A 15,084-nucleotide genomic window follows, 5' to 3' on the forward strand; every position below is an offset into this window, starting at 1 on the left:
TCCAAATGACTGCACTGAGCCAGTTACTATCACAGTGTGAGATTAGCCAAAGCTTTAGTCAGGCTGTACCGGTATTTTTGCCATTAAGATTTTGCCTGAGGAAAGGGAGTGTTCCAGTCTTTTCCATTCCATTTTTGAACTCCTTTTGCTCTTTTCCTGACTGAAAAAGAAAAAAAAAAAAAAAACAACAAAACCCAGCTCTGGTTTGAAACTAAGTACCAAAAGGAGGCAAGAAATATTTCCATCTTCCAGAAAATGTCTCACCTGGATTTTTTTCAAGGCTGTGTGTGTTTACCTGTCCTGTTCACAGGACTCTGGGAATGATGGTAGAGGCATTTAAAAGGCTTTAAATGTCCAGCAGCAGTGGTGAGCCTGCTTTGTGTGTGGTGCAGGTCAGATTCCTGCCTTACCCAACACACCTACAGAAGGTGGGGAGGAAACATTTTTGTCCTTACCTTTAGTTTTTCTTGCACACTTTTTCAGAGAGCTGTTGCAACCAGCTCCTTTTAACCAGGATAACAATATAACCTTTACACTCCCTTTTTATATTTCACTTTGTCATGCAAAGTTAGGCATTCTCCTGCAATTGAAGTATTTGAGTGGTCACTGATTTTGGAGAGAAAGTGTGCTTGTTGCAAGAGCAGGGGCTCTCATCAGAACCTCCTCCTCTTCCTGTGCTTTCTGAATAACACACCAAAAGGTGTGAACAGTACTCCTAAATCTTCTTTTTTCTAGAACAAGAATTCCTGATTTTTTTACAGCAGAATTCCTGGGGTTTTTTTTCAGTTGTGAAAATACAATGATTTATTTTAATCAGATCACACTAGAAGGCAAAGGGTACTATACTTTTGGAGATCCCCATTACTTTTGCACAAAGGAATTTCTGAGACAGAAGGAGTTTTCTTTTTCAATGTAGCAGAAATCTGCCATTCATCTATTTGACCCTTTTCACTGTTTCTGAAAGCTGCACTAAAAACATTGTCTTCTGTTCTGAAAGGTGTATGCGGTGTATGGTCTCCAAATCTTGTCTCTGATTTACAAGTTACAATGAATAAATTTTTCATAGAAATCAATGTTGTTCCACAGAGGGACTAATTGGGTTAAAAAGTCAATAAATAAGGGAGGAGGCATGTTAACATGATTTAGGTTATTACTATATCTAAGTTGGAGTAATGTGTAAAATGAAAAATAAAATGCCAATTTTGTTCTAGGTTCAGAGTCCTTCTTGGATGCAGCCTCAACCATATATAATGCAGCACCCAGTAAGTTTTTATCCTTCTCCATTGTTGTGTTTATCTGTTATATAAACACTTTACATACTTTAAACCACAGGAAGTATCTCAGTTCCTGCCCAATTACTTCCATGGATCAAAATGAAAAACGAAACAAAGACAGTAACCTGAACTGGGGCCTCATTTTATTAGGAAGAAAGTAAGCTATCTTCAGAGTATCAATGCGATGAGGACCATTAGAGAAAACTTTCAAGAGGAAACTTAGTGGTGTTGGGGTTTTTTTGTTTTTGTTTTATTTTACTTTACTTGAAATGGAAATCACTTTGCAAATGCCAAATGCTTTACATACTGTCTACCTTTCAGGAGCTGAAATTGGAGACCCAGTGTTTTAGAATAGCTCTACAATAGTTCAGACTGGATAATTTGTGAAAGACAGATGGATGTGGTGATATGAATGACATTGTGGGCACTCACTTGAGCAAACCTGCATAGCTTGTTCTGGCTTCAGCACTCCTGAGTAATGCTGGTCTCCCTACACTTGTGGCTGTGGCATCTGTACCAGACTGTCAGGCATCCTGAGCTCTGCTCTCCCGTGACATTTGCTGCTTGTCTGTGTCATTTGCCAGTTAAGTGCCATTACATCTGAGACCTACTGGCTTTCTTGAGATGAGCATTACTAATAATAACAGGCACTTGAGTACATGCACTCCCACAGTTAACAAACAGGTCTGTTTCCAGATGCAGAAGGGATATGATCTTGACTTTAATTAACCTCTCCAGGCAGATTATAGAATGTAAATCTTCTTGGCAGAACATTTTCTTCTTGGGCATGCAGAGAAGGTGATGTTGAACCAGAACACCTTCTCACACACTTAATTGTTGTTGTATTTGTGGTTTTTGATGTTAAATACACATACACAGAGTAGGTTTTAACTTCCTTCTCTAGCAACACAGATTTTCATAAAACAACATCCTGCAGATAATGCTGTAAAAGACAAGAGTTGATATAATGGGGTATTAGTTTAGGTGTATTTAGGGTATTAGTTTCACAGGTAAACAAGATGAGATTTCACAGTTGCAAATAAAGACCTAGATTCTAGACTGAAGTTCAGTTTTGGCCTGTGCAAAGACAGGTGCTGTCTTGCTCATTTGCTTTGCAGAGAAGCCTGCAGTCTACAGACAGGAAATTCTTTCAGTATTTGATGTGCCTGTGACTCATTTCATCTGCACTGATCACATGGTTGTTTTTCCAAGTATATTCTATACTTCTTCTTTTTTCTTTTTTTTTTTCATTTTAAGGATTAGTTATTGATTCAAAATACTTGCTTTCAGTACACTGCCATTATTTCTGTTAATTTTGAGCCTCCATTAATTTTATTCAACACCTTCTGCAAGCATAAGTCATACAAAATATTTGGAAATGTGTTTTTGTGGAACATGATTGGTAAAATGAAATTTCTTGATAATTTTCCATTTCAGCTACTTCTGAAAACCTGTGTGCTGTCCATATTTAACAATCTAAAGTGTTTAGAAGTTTAGAGTATAATTTTTATGAACCTAACAAAATGGTACAGAAGCAATAGAAATGTCATCAAGAGCAGCTGGTATTTAGACAAAGAATCAGCCCTGCTAAATCACTGTTCTGAAATGTGTGTGCTAATGAAAGCAGCCACTAAGTAGGGCAGCTGCCTCATGTGTGAACATTGTGTGTGATGGGTAGGAACACAAATGTTCCTCCTCCAAAGCCACCATTCCTAAAGATGAGATAAAAGTTTCTTCCTGAAGCATGAAATTCCAAAGCTTAAGCTGAGTGAATCTGTACCAGGTAACATGTGCAAATTTTTGCTTTCAAGTCAGCATCTGGTTAAACTCATATTTTAGAAAGCATTTTCAGCAGGTCTCTCAAGTGTATTGCATGTCAGTTGAATGTCCAACAGGAAGTCAAAGCAGGTCTTCCACCTTGAGGATCTGCAGATGCTCAAGTGAAATATTCAGAATGCCCCAGACTTGCTTTTCGAGTCAGTGCCTGGGATTAAGGAGAGTTCTTGTGGTACATCCCCTCAGAAGGAGACTCCATACTTAGACTCTCAAGTCAAAAATCAAATCTGAGTGCTGCAACCATTTCTTTGTTTCTCTGTTTTTAACAGGGTGCTGTTCTGACTCCCTCCATGGACCACACCATGTCACTACAGCCTGCATCAATGATAAGCCCTCTGACACAGCAGATGAGTCATCTTTCATTAGGCAGTACTGGAACAGTATGTAGCAATTTCATACAAAATAGAACTTACCCAAGTAGAAAATACTGCATGTAGATCACAGTATCCCTGTGCAGCTTGCATGTGGGAAAAAGTAATCCTATAAGTCATTTTATTGTCATTTATATAAGTCCAGTAAATTATTAGGAGCTGTCTCCATTTTAAAATTATATCAATCAGCTTTTATTCAGTCTATTAACTGATCAGAAATTGGAAACGAGTAAATAAAAATAGACCAAAACAAAAAGGCATCCAGAAGATAACTTCAGAGTTGCATCCAAAAGATTAAAAATAGTTAGTTTTACTCTTTATATTCCTTTCTGGAATTATAGATCTCTTAAGTATGGAACAGAAGTTAAATCAGAAGAGATTCAAACTTGCCTCTAAACTGCAAGACCCTTCTTTTCAGACCAGATGGGGTTAAAAAAAGAAAAAATGATGACTGGGGTTAACAGAGAAGGAAAAGTCCTTTACAGAGTCTTTGGAGTCCAAATTTAAATTTTTTTCAAAATAGATAAATGACTTTTCTGGAAAGCCTATTGATTTCAGACACAAAAGTCTTTCTCTCCTGTATATTTCTTTAGGGAAACAGTCAATATCTGTTAAGCAATACCATGACAGGCATTTTGAATACTTTTGTATTGTGCTTTCACTCAATGTAATGGTCTCTGTCTTTCTAGTACATGCCAGCCACAACAGCTATGCAAGGAGCCTACATCCCCCAGTACACACATGTCCAGACAGCAGCAGTTCCTGTTGAGGTCAGTATATTTTAGAAAAGACCAGAGATAAGAAATATTAATACATTTTTTTTTTCCTAGGAAAATTAGTGCTTAAAGGCAAGTATTGTAATTGTGAATGTACTGTGAATGCCACATGTATTAAAACTATAAAATGTCATTATTCTCAACTAATATATTACAACAAAGAGTTACCTGTACTTATGGCAGTACATACTCAATCTGCTCCACGAGCATAGCTCAGGCAAACCCTGTGTTTTGCCAAACATAACTCCAATAGTTGCAAGCCAGGGAATGGATTGTAGTTTTGATCTTTGACTTAGTTTACCTGTGTACAAAATTATCTGCCAGCAGACCTTGATTGTAGATTTTTGCAAAGAATCCTGATTTGACCCTGGCATCTCAGGAGATCGTGCATGTTTGTCTAATAAATCTCTCCATCGAACAGGAATTTATTACTTTTGTTGGAGAGCATAACATAAGTAAGCTAAATAATTCCTCTCCTACTTTGGCTTACCTTACAGCCTTTCATAGGTCAGTGCTGCTTTAACAGAGGAGCTAGACAAGGCATGCTGCAGCTCATGTATTCAGAATGAGTGCCAGACAGTCTCTTCCAGAGCCTGTAAAAAAAAAATCATTTCATTTCAAAGTCTGTTTATCCAGAAACTCCAGAATTTGTTTGATTCATTTTGGTGCATCTGCCCATATGAATCAGAGAAATTCTTTTGGTAATTACCTGATTGCTCTGTCTGCCAGAGCACTCTCAGCTGAATTAATTGCCTGGTTTCTGGGGAGCCTGGTGCAAAGTCCCATCTACAATTCTTTGTGTTGCCTAGTGCCAGCGCCATCACAGTACTCATGGTGTTTGTGTGGTAAGTAGATCTCATTCTTCTCCCTCCCCTTCAAAAGGAGAGGGACAGAATGCTCTTTTATATCTACAGATAGAAAATATTCTAGCAGTTATTTGCTCTATTTCTATAATGTCAAAAGTTCGAGGAGTTTTTTTTTCATTATAATCAAAGCATCTGAGGAAGTACAAAGTTTGCATGATCATTTAATTCCTCTGTTTGCTGAAATATTCATCGAGGTAAAGTAAACACCTCAGATTTGGAATACCTCACTTGAGAAATGTGATGAAGTTTGTAGATTGAAGACTGTTAATTGCATGAGTCAAGTGGAAATACAGATTGCAAGTAATGCTGCTTGATTTTGTGTCTCATGGCTTGCCTTCCTTTTCATTTGCAGGAAGCCAGTGGCCAGCAGCAGGTTACAGTAGAGACATCCAATGACCATTCTCCATATACGTATCAGCAAAATAAGTAACTGTGAGGTAGGGGCTCATCCTGTCTCATGAAAGATGTGAATTCAAAGAGGCTTTATTTCATAACTTACAGTACTCTGTATTGAACTTTTTTTAATGTCATATAAATAATACTGATGATGCTATCTGGGGACAGTGAAGCTGATTTGAACTCGGCCAGAGTCAAAAGCCAGGGAAGGAAACCTGGGATCCAGAAATGTATTAACAAATTCTGAATAATATTGTTTTAATAATTTCTCTATACCATAACTGGATTATGTTGGATTTAATTTGTTCATTTTAGCAGCGTGCTGTATACAGAACAACAATGAATTAATGCAAAAATACAAGAATCAAAATGCTAAAGGGAATTGTACTGATAGACATATCATGCCTAGTTTTGTGGTACATGTAAGATTAGAAGCAGCTTGGTGGCTGACTTACAGACCACAGGCAGGGAGGCAGTCTGCTAGAAATCCTTGCTGACCTTTTCTCCTGAAGACTTCCCTGCTCATCCTTTTTTCTAGAAAAAAAAACAGTTTGGCCCAGATTTTTGTCAATTTGTTTTTAATCCATGTCCTCATTTGGCTTTAATTCCAGGGTTTTACTTTCGTACTCCAGGTTTCCTCTGGTTCTGCTTGCATGGCCTTTTTTACTAGCAAATCATTAGCTTTACCTGAACTTACTTCATACAAAATTGTTTTGCTTTCTGTACATTTCCGTCCTAAAAACATTACTTGCACTAACTGTTCCCTTTTCCATGATCCATGTTTTAAAGTTCTGGAATTTAGTTCTTCCTTAACTCATCTTTTTTTTTTTTTTTTTCTTTTTTGAGTGCTTTGTAAGCCAGGCAACTTGGCTGCATAATTTTTTACATCACATTTTCTAAGACCTCACACTGAAAAATTCCATTCATCTGCAATAATGTGCTGGAGGCCATGTTAGAAGGGTTTTTCTACAGCCCTTGTGGCATTTATTTGATACTGAAAAATCAAAATCAGTTATGTGCTACCATTGTGTGATATCTCTCTAGAATGTATTGATCCAACAAAACACACATTTTGGCATTAGCTTTGATCCTGCAGGTCAGCTGAGCTGTTTGACAGCAGTGCTCTCATCCCCATTATTGGCATAACAGCTTCTTGTATGGCAAGATAGAAACAAACCAATGGGGAAACTTGGCACGCTCAGCAGACGGCAGAGCCTGCGTAGCGCAGCGTGTGACCCGTGTTATTCCTGTAGTCGGGCCAAATGCTGGCATCTAGAGGAAGCCCACATCCTTGATTTGCTTCCAGGGCAGGCAGAAAGCAAAGCCACAGGCTCTTCTCGTTATCCATCTCCTGGTGTTAAAATCATGACTCCTGCACGTTTCCCATGCCAAGGCTGGTGCCTGGTGTTAACCGCTTTTCAAGGAATTATTTGTTTTGCCTTAAGTCTTCCCCGTGGGCATGTAAAACCTCCTTACCAGCAGAGATCTGTGGGAGCCAGCGAAGCGGAATCCTGCATGTCACATCCCCCTGCTGCCTCTCTCTCCCAGCCTGTCAGTGTCTTTCCCCATAGACTGAGGCCAGGCAGGAGGAACAGCCTTAAGTCTTCTGAAAGGATTTGTTGTTGCCATCTGAGACACGTTTTGTATTGATGACTCTGTGTAGATATCCAAGCTCTGTGAGCAATTCTGTGTGTTTGCTGTAAGTCAGTTCTCCACTTATTTTATTCTTCAGAGAGGCACTGTTACCTGTATTTATGTGCAGTGGGAGCAAGTGAAATCTGTGTCAGCAGAGGCTGTAGCAGTGGGCACGTGGGGAAGGTTAATATTACCCAGCTGATTTCAGCCTCAGAGCATGGCATCGGGTATTTCTGTCCCTGGAACATGCTGGCACTTGTCTTGTTTCAGACAGGTGAAGGGGAGGGAATCGACAGTTATTTTGTGCCCTAAATACAGGGAACACTGCAGTCTCTTGATTGTTGTGGCTTTGTCACTGTTGTCAAGCTGAAACTTCTTTCTAAATGCACATGCAGCACTTTTGGGAATGTTCTGTTGAAAGTCAGTACCCATATTCCCATAATTCGAGGGGTAAATTACAACTAGCACATTTGCATGAGGGAATGCAGTCATTCAGAAATACAGTGTTTTTCCTATGGCAGCTACATTTAATAACTTTATAGCTTCTTCTCAAAAAGTTGTTCGTATGTGAAAAATAGTCAAAGGGACTTGGAAAAAAACCCCGAACCTGTTTTATACGCACCTACAAATGTACAAGCCTTAAAATACCAATCTTTGCCTTGCTTTGAAAAATTAAAAAATTGTCTAAACTTTTTTGTCCTTAGCTGGGTTTTTTTTTTAAACCCATGTGGCAACATAAACCAGTACATTAATAAGTCTGCCTTCAAATTTGATGAGCCCTGACTTGCTGTTCAGTATTACCATCAGGGAGGCACAGTGGCTGTGTCTGTCTTAGCTGTCATACATATCCTCATTGAAGCTGCACCAAAAGAAAGTTATTGTTCCTTTTCCAGAGCCTTGGAGATGACACAGGAGTAGCACACACAACCACTTTTGGTGGATTAAAAGGAACAACAACAACAACAAAACAACAAAGAAGGGAAGAGCTTTGGGTGCAGCCTCACGGTTCCCCCGCGGGAGCTCTGTGTGCTGAGCTCTTGTTAGGGAGAGAGGGGGAAATGCAGCACAGGCTCTGTCCTGGTGGAGAGCCTTGTCCTGGGAAGGGCCAAGCACCTGCAGTGCTGCCTGTGGTACTGCCCAGGTTTATACTCACATTCATTGAGTCTTCTCACAGCTGTCTGAAATAGGAAATCAGTTCATTTTGTAGACAGCTACATTAGAAAAAAGGTGTGTGATTGTAACTCTGCTCTAGCTCTGACCTTTCTGTGTTACAGATGTCCAGTGTTGACCTGGCCTGGAGAAGGGTGCAAAGGCTGAAACAATCATGGATTTTACTGATCAATTGTGCTTTAGGAATTATTGACAGTTTTGCACAGGTTCTTGAAAATGTTATTTATAATGAAATCAACTAAAACTATTTTTGCTATAAGTTCTATAAGGTGCATAAGAAAAACCTTAAATTCATCTAGTAGCTGTTCCCATGAACAGGTTTATTTTAGTAAAAAAAAAAGTTTTTATCAAGTGTTATGACGCAAAAAAAAAAAACCTTCAAATTTCTGGGTATGCACAGATGACCACGAAGACTTATTCACGTGCATGACAGAATTTGTGTTTTGGTTTATTTTTATTTTGTTTGTTTCTTTTTATCTTTTTTTTTTGTATGAAATGGATTTTCTGAAGTTTAAAATAGTAAAACATCTAAGATGATGTTCTGTGCTTGCAGTGTGTGAGTGTTGCTTTAGTGCAGTGTTGCAGTTATAGTGTCTGGTCTCTTAGCTTTCTGTTTTTCTTTTAATGTAGTGTGAAGTGTCTTATCCTTTTCTATAAATTCCAATTTGCCTTAAATCTTTCAATGCTGTAGCTGTTTCAGTAAGTAGTCCAAACTAATGGTGTAGAATGCTTTGACCAAATGAGCTGGTCTATTATGCCTTGTAAAACAGCAGCATAGGGCTTTTAAAGGTAGTCAATAAAAATTGCTGAAAATTTGGCTTTTTTAATGTGTAGTAAGTGTTTTTAATGATTTTTTCACATAATATGTAAGGTAGTGAAATGCAAGAGGGGAAAAAATGTTTTGTGTGAAACACATTTTCTGACTGGGGAAATTTTAATAGTATAAATTGTTTGTAAGGCCATATGCCAATAGTTCCCTCTGGTAGTTTGAATGATTTAGGAACTCTGCTGTATGATGCAATGTAAAATCTTTTTTTGCCTTTTTTCAGAAACTAACTTGATGTTCTAGTTTTAGCATAGGTAGAGTAGGGAGTTTGGGGTGGAGATATCACCGAATGTTTTTGTCCTTCCTTTTTACTAATGATAGTGCTTTAGGATGAGGATTGTGCTGAGAGGTAGCAAACAGAAAAGTTGCTATTACAGCAAAATGGCAAAAGCTAAAGGACTCGTTTTCAAACATATGCTGAGATTTAAGTAGAAACATAATTGATTGGGTACTAGCTCTCTATAGTAGGTAAATAAAAAGACTTGGCACTTTTAAAAGGTAACTTTACCAAAGAACAAAGAGCCAGTAACCAATAATTCTGATTTGTCTCAGCATTGCGTCTTCTGTACTCTTTATTTTTGCCGGACCAGTTTGCGGTTAAGAGAATGTGCCTTTTTTGTACATTTGCATTTAGGTTTTATAATTTTAATTGATGTATGGACACAAAAGCATGAAGGAAGACTTGGATCCAAGCAGTGCCACACTTTACATCATCACTACAAGTGTTAAGTGTAAAGAAAACCAATTTTGAAACTATGAAATTCCTGATTCATAAATACACAGTTATTTGTACTTCACATATTAGATAATTCACTGCTACTAAAGCTTTTTATTACAATTGCATATGTTTTAAATTGAATGATAAATTAAGTTGTCTTCCAAAACTGTGTACTTCTCTGGTCAGCTGTATATGATCAGTTATCTACCTCAAAGTTTATTTCCTTTTGTATTGGGACAGGTTGCTGGCCCTCCCTGTTTCCACAGACCAAATCATCCTAGCTCAGGAGCTAGGGCTAAGCAGTTGTTTCTTTCAAGTATTTTTTAGTTTTTAAATTTTGTGTGAGTATTGGAGTATAGATGTCGGTGACATTTCATAGTTTCAAAAGTAAATTGCTGCTCTGAGAAGTGTAGATTCTAGTGAAATGCATAGTCATAAGAGATGTGTTTTTGTTTTTTCTTTTTTTAAAAAGTTGTGGTATTATTGGTTCTATGCTCCCTGGAATATTACTGCTTTGTAAAAGTCCAGACTTCCTGCAGCACCTTGCCTGTATTTGGTAACTTTCCAAACCTGGATCTCTCACTACATGCTATTTTTGCATTAATTAAAAACTGCAGTATGATAGCTGTGTTAGAGGGAGGGAAGAGTTGCTGCCAGAAATGTCTGAACTAAGTGCCATACTCATTGTCTGGGTAAGATTTGGGAAATTTAACCTCTGTACATAAAGAAATAATCAGTTACTTAAACATCACATAGTAGACAGCCATTAAATTATAAAAAATTAATTTATGAAGAAAGACCTTTTGTACAGATTGAAAAAAAAAAAAAGATTTTCATAGAGATATCTATATGATCAAGAGAGTTAATTTTTTATTTTTGTTTTACTAGTGCCACAAACTTGCCAGTGGTAACTTATTTGTCCGGTTCAAGATAACTCTGTAGTTTTGTTTCCTAGGACTTGTTGTTAAACGCCAAAAGACATTTTTGAACTGTAAATTTGATTAGATTGTTAGCTTTTTCTGTTTTATTTCTTTGAAAACTTTTGAATAAAAAAGATCCAAAAAAACCCAAAAATGCATCGTCTTTTTCCTTCAGACCTTCCTTTATTGGGGCAAAACCCAAATAGGTTATGGTAAAACATCTGTGTTTATTTTGAAATGTTTGGAATTGCTTTCTGCTTGGAAGCCTGGGTTTTTTTCTGCTCTATCATTCATCAAAACCAAATTTTAACTCTTTCACACCACACTACAAAGTCACTAATTCTTTCAAACACAACAGGAAAAGATATATGAAAAATAAATGATGAGATGTTTTATTTGGATGCAAAAACTTCATTCTGCTGTGGGCCAGCCCACACAGGGAGTTGTGTGTAACCAGGCTTGCGTGCTGTGGCTGTAAATGCCATGTTCCTGAGGTAAGGTTGGAGGTGGAGGGTCACTCTGGTAGCTCATGGCACAGGATCACTGCCTTCAAATGCTTTTGTCTTCCCACGTGTGCTGGCACTGGCTGGAATACCCAGTTCTGGACAGCAGAGGTGACACTTCACTGGGATTTAAAGAGATCTCCAATGTTGGCCTTCCAGCTGCCATCTTTAAGCCCTGCATTTCTTTAAAGGTAATCTCTGATTTTATTATCCTTTTGGCAGGATCAGCACTGCTGGTGGTGTGTATCAGGTAGAGGACTGCTCTGACCAAAGTAAGCCTAGGGAAAGCAAGAGGGGAAAAGTCAAACTCTTGTATCTGCTAAACCAAATGCTTTACCAGCTGCCTGGTCTGACGTGGCTTTGGATTGGTGTGTGTGGCAGGAGGGGGCTCTGGCATAGCCTTGGACACCTCAGGGTGTGCCCAGCAGCACAGAGCAGGGCTGGGTCATCCAGAGGGCTCCTGCTCCTTGCTCTGGGAGCTGGACAGGCAAAGGGGAGGCTCACTAACCCCAGGCTGTGCTGCTCTGGAGAGCCCTCTCCAGCCTGGGAGACCGTTTTTTCCATTGCTCTCCTGGCTTTGAGGGATCCCAAGGGCTCTGCCAGCACCGTGGCAGGACAGGCAGCCTGCTGGGGATGGCAGGTGGGGGCATGCAGCTGGCAGTGCTCAGCCTGAGCTTTCACTCATGCCGTACTCGTGCAAGATATTGAGAATAAATGTGTTTCCAGTGGAGCTGGCAAAGCAACTCACCTGGGCAATGGGAAACTTGATTTACAGTTGCTTATGCAATGAAGACATCCTCAACAATTATAGCATTAATTGACCCCAGGGAATGGCCTGAAGTTGTGTCAGGGGAGACTTAGGTTGGATATTAGAAAAAGGTTCTTCACCCAGAGTGTGGCTGGGCACTGAACAGGCTCCCTAGGAAGAGGCCACAGCACCAAGCCTGACAGAGTTCAGGAAGTGTTTGGACAATGCTCTTGGGCATAGGGTGTGACTCTTGGGAATGGTGCTGAGCAGGGCAGGGAGTTGGACTCAATGTGGGTCCCTTCCAAATCAGCATAATCTGTGATAATTGGAGAGAAAAAAACATCACACTGTGCTACTACACACTCAATTCCTGTGACTGGAAAAAAATACCATTTAGCCGTTTGGGGGAGTCATTTAAATATTGGCGCAGTATGTTGCCTGTCCCAGATGAAATGCATGAGAAGATGAATACTGAAAAGTTTAAAAGGGTTTTGTTATATTATTCATGTTCATCACCATACTGAATAAATCTCAGATTAATAAGCATTATTTCAAAATTAGGTATGAATGCTCCTCACAAAAGCTGTATGTAAATAGAATAATACAGGCTGGAAAGGTTTTTTGCTGTCTAGCTCTCTATTTGCTTTTCTAATTATTCCTATGATAAATTTAGCTCTCTTAGTATATTTGATAAGAATTAATGCTTTTTTCAGGTTAGTATCTTTTGCCTGATCTAATAAGGTTGTGTTTATCATTCCTATCAGGCAATATGCAGTAATACCATGTCTTTATGTAATATACTTTTATTGTATATAATAAAAGTCATTACCAACTAGTTTGTTTAACATTGACTCCATCCTCTTGTACACAACCTGTTTTGAACCCTACTTTCAAGTTTGCTGTTAATAATCTTTTACCCGTTAACAAATATGGGTAAGTATCAGATTAATGTAGTATGATTGTGTACCAATATAAATGTTTTGTGCAAGATCATGCACCAACCCTGTTGTTTTTTAGTTGTTAGTGATTACATAGTAGCCTTTCTTTAGGCACTGAACATAATTTTTTATCTTTCTTGGTTTTCTAAATTAGCTGCTCTGAGCAGGTGCCAGACAAGTGCAAGCAATGCATTACCAAGGAGTATAACCAAGTACTGTTGAGCAACTGAGCCTTGCTAATGACTGCATATATTGGGCTAGAACAGAGTAAGTCAAAGCAATCTAAAGCACTTTGCTGGTACTGTGTGTTAGCTTTTCAGGGGAAAAAAGTTAGTAAGTGCTGTTTTGCTCTCCCCTTCTAGCTTTAATTTATGCCGTGGTACCTCCACCATACCAGACAAAGTCATGATTGACCTAATCCTCCACAGAAACATCATATCAGAAATGCATTTTATGTGCCAGAATATTTGTTTGGGTTTGTATCCAACTCCTCCTGTGCACACTTCACTGCACTTGTTCCTTTTGCTGTAGTCAACCACTCCAAAATTTTTTGTGAACTTCCACATGTGTTGGAATAAGATAATCTCTCCTGTCCAGCAGTGCCTTCTTGTGAAAGCCAGTGTGTTGTTTGGTGGCATTTAAGACGTGTTACCTTCCCAACGCTTGCCACACTGACGCACTCTTTCAACTGGGAAAGATCATCTGTATCCTTTCCCCGCCAACAAATTCTGGCTTTGATTAACCCAAACAAATCTGAGGCTTTTGGCTTTCAGACTCAGTCCATTAATTCTCTCCAGAATAGGGGTTAGGATATACAAACCCTATTCTGTTTGGCAACTTCTCTTTCAGTGACTAAGAGAAGCCAAGCTGATGTCAGAACAGCAAAGATTTACCGTGCAGTGATCAGAGGGAGGGTGTAAAAGCCTGCATGTGGAATGAGTCAGTCTTTCCTTTTCAGGACAGCTCTAACCACATCTACCATCTGACAAATCTGTGCAGCCCACTTCTGTAGTAAAGAAGAAATCATATCACAGGAAAATACTACTGGGGTGTTTTTCCATGTCCAAGAAGAAAGGCCAACTTCTCCACAGGCAAGCCTTAACTGTTTAAGATGTCTTGCCTTTTTCAACACTATCCCCTCATGCTGTATCTGCATCAGTGGTGTTCTGAATTCTGCTGTGTTATGTTGGTCTCCCTTCAGCTGAATAAACTGACCTCTTTTGACAGCTTCGCTGCAATACAAAGGGATTTTTGGAGCACTGAAGGAGTGAAGGTATGTGGCACCCTAAAGACTTCCCACATGTACCCTGCAGGTGTTCAGGTCAACCTGCTCAGGCAGCTTTCTGAGAAGGGTCATTGTTTCAGAGCCCCACACGCAAGTGTTAGCAAGGGGAATAATATTTTAAAATGGTTTCTGCACATGCACTCTGCTGATTTTAAAGAAGTCATCTGCAGTAGAAGTTTTCCCGAGTATTTTAACCACCTGAAACTCACACACAGGGATGATGGTTTTAAGCAATATCTGTGAAGCACTTAAGGGTAATGGAATAAAGCAATGATTAAACAAGCCCAAGAGAAAGTTCACTAGTAAATGTTATGTTTTGGTAAATAGTTTTAGCTTTTCCTAAGTACAAATAGAAAATTACCTTTCCTTTATGGGCTTCAGCCTTTTCCCAATGGAAAGTACTTTCATACCAATGAGAAATCACTGCTAAATTTTTTGTTAGTTTGTTTATTTGGGTTTTTTTGAATGTTAAAGCATCCAATAATGTATTTACAGGCATTTGTTACCAGCTTGTTTTTGCATCAATTTGTTCTGGTGTCTTTAGCCAGTCTCAAAGATAATCTGTAAGCAGAATATACATAACTAGGCACATGAAGCAGTTATTTATTGACCAGCCCACAGAAAAGAAAGAATTTCACCATCCATTGGCTGAGCATGACTCTGCTCACCCAGCAAGGTGCCAGCAGTGGCTTTGCTGGCCATGCAGGCCTTGGGCAGGAGGGAAGGATCAGTCCCTGCAGCTCCCAGGAGCAGACCCTCAACATTGCCAAATTTCTGTCCTCTGCCAAGCTCCATCAGGACCCCTGGCATGGGTGCCCTGCC

At 39.1% G+C, this 15,084-nt stretch overlaps 1 protein-coding gene across 4 annotated transcripts in view; it reads left to right on the top strand.

The window, feature by feature from the left end:
- Positions 1–10,920, top strand: part of RBMS1 (RNA binding motif single stranded interacting protein 1) — a 143,096-nt gene extending 132,176 nt beyond the window's left edge. For all 4 annotated transcript variants that reach the window (XM_054277934.1, XM_054277937.1, XM_054277936.1 and 1 more), the window contains exons 10-14: positions 1,212–1,262; positions 3,380–3,490; positions 4,171–4,251; positions 5,476–5,560; positions 8,429–10,920. In XM_054277934.1, the coding sequence (XP_054133909.1) occupies positions 1,212–1,262; positions 3,380–3,490; positions 4,171–4,251; positions 5,476–5,553 (321 nt within the window). In that variant the 3' untranslated portion in view covers positions 5,554–5,560; positions 8,429–10,920. The remainder of the gene's footprint in view (positions 1–1,211; positions 1,263–3,379; positions 3,491–4,170; positions 4,252–5,475; positions 5,561–8,428) is intronic.
- The last annotated feature ends 4,164 nt before the right edge of the window (positions 10,921–15,084 follow it).

Source organism: Melozone crissalis, unplaced genomic scaffold (genome assembly GCF_028551555.1).
Source record: "Melozone crissalis strain CALT ecotype California unplaced genomic scaffold, PUWL_Pcris_2 ptg000023l_1, whole genome shotgun sequence".
In the NCBI taxonomy this organism is placed as follows: Eukaryota; Metazoa; Chordata; class Aves; order Passeriformes; family Passerellidae; genus Melozone; species Melozone crissalis.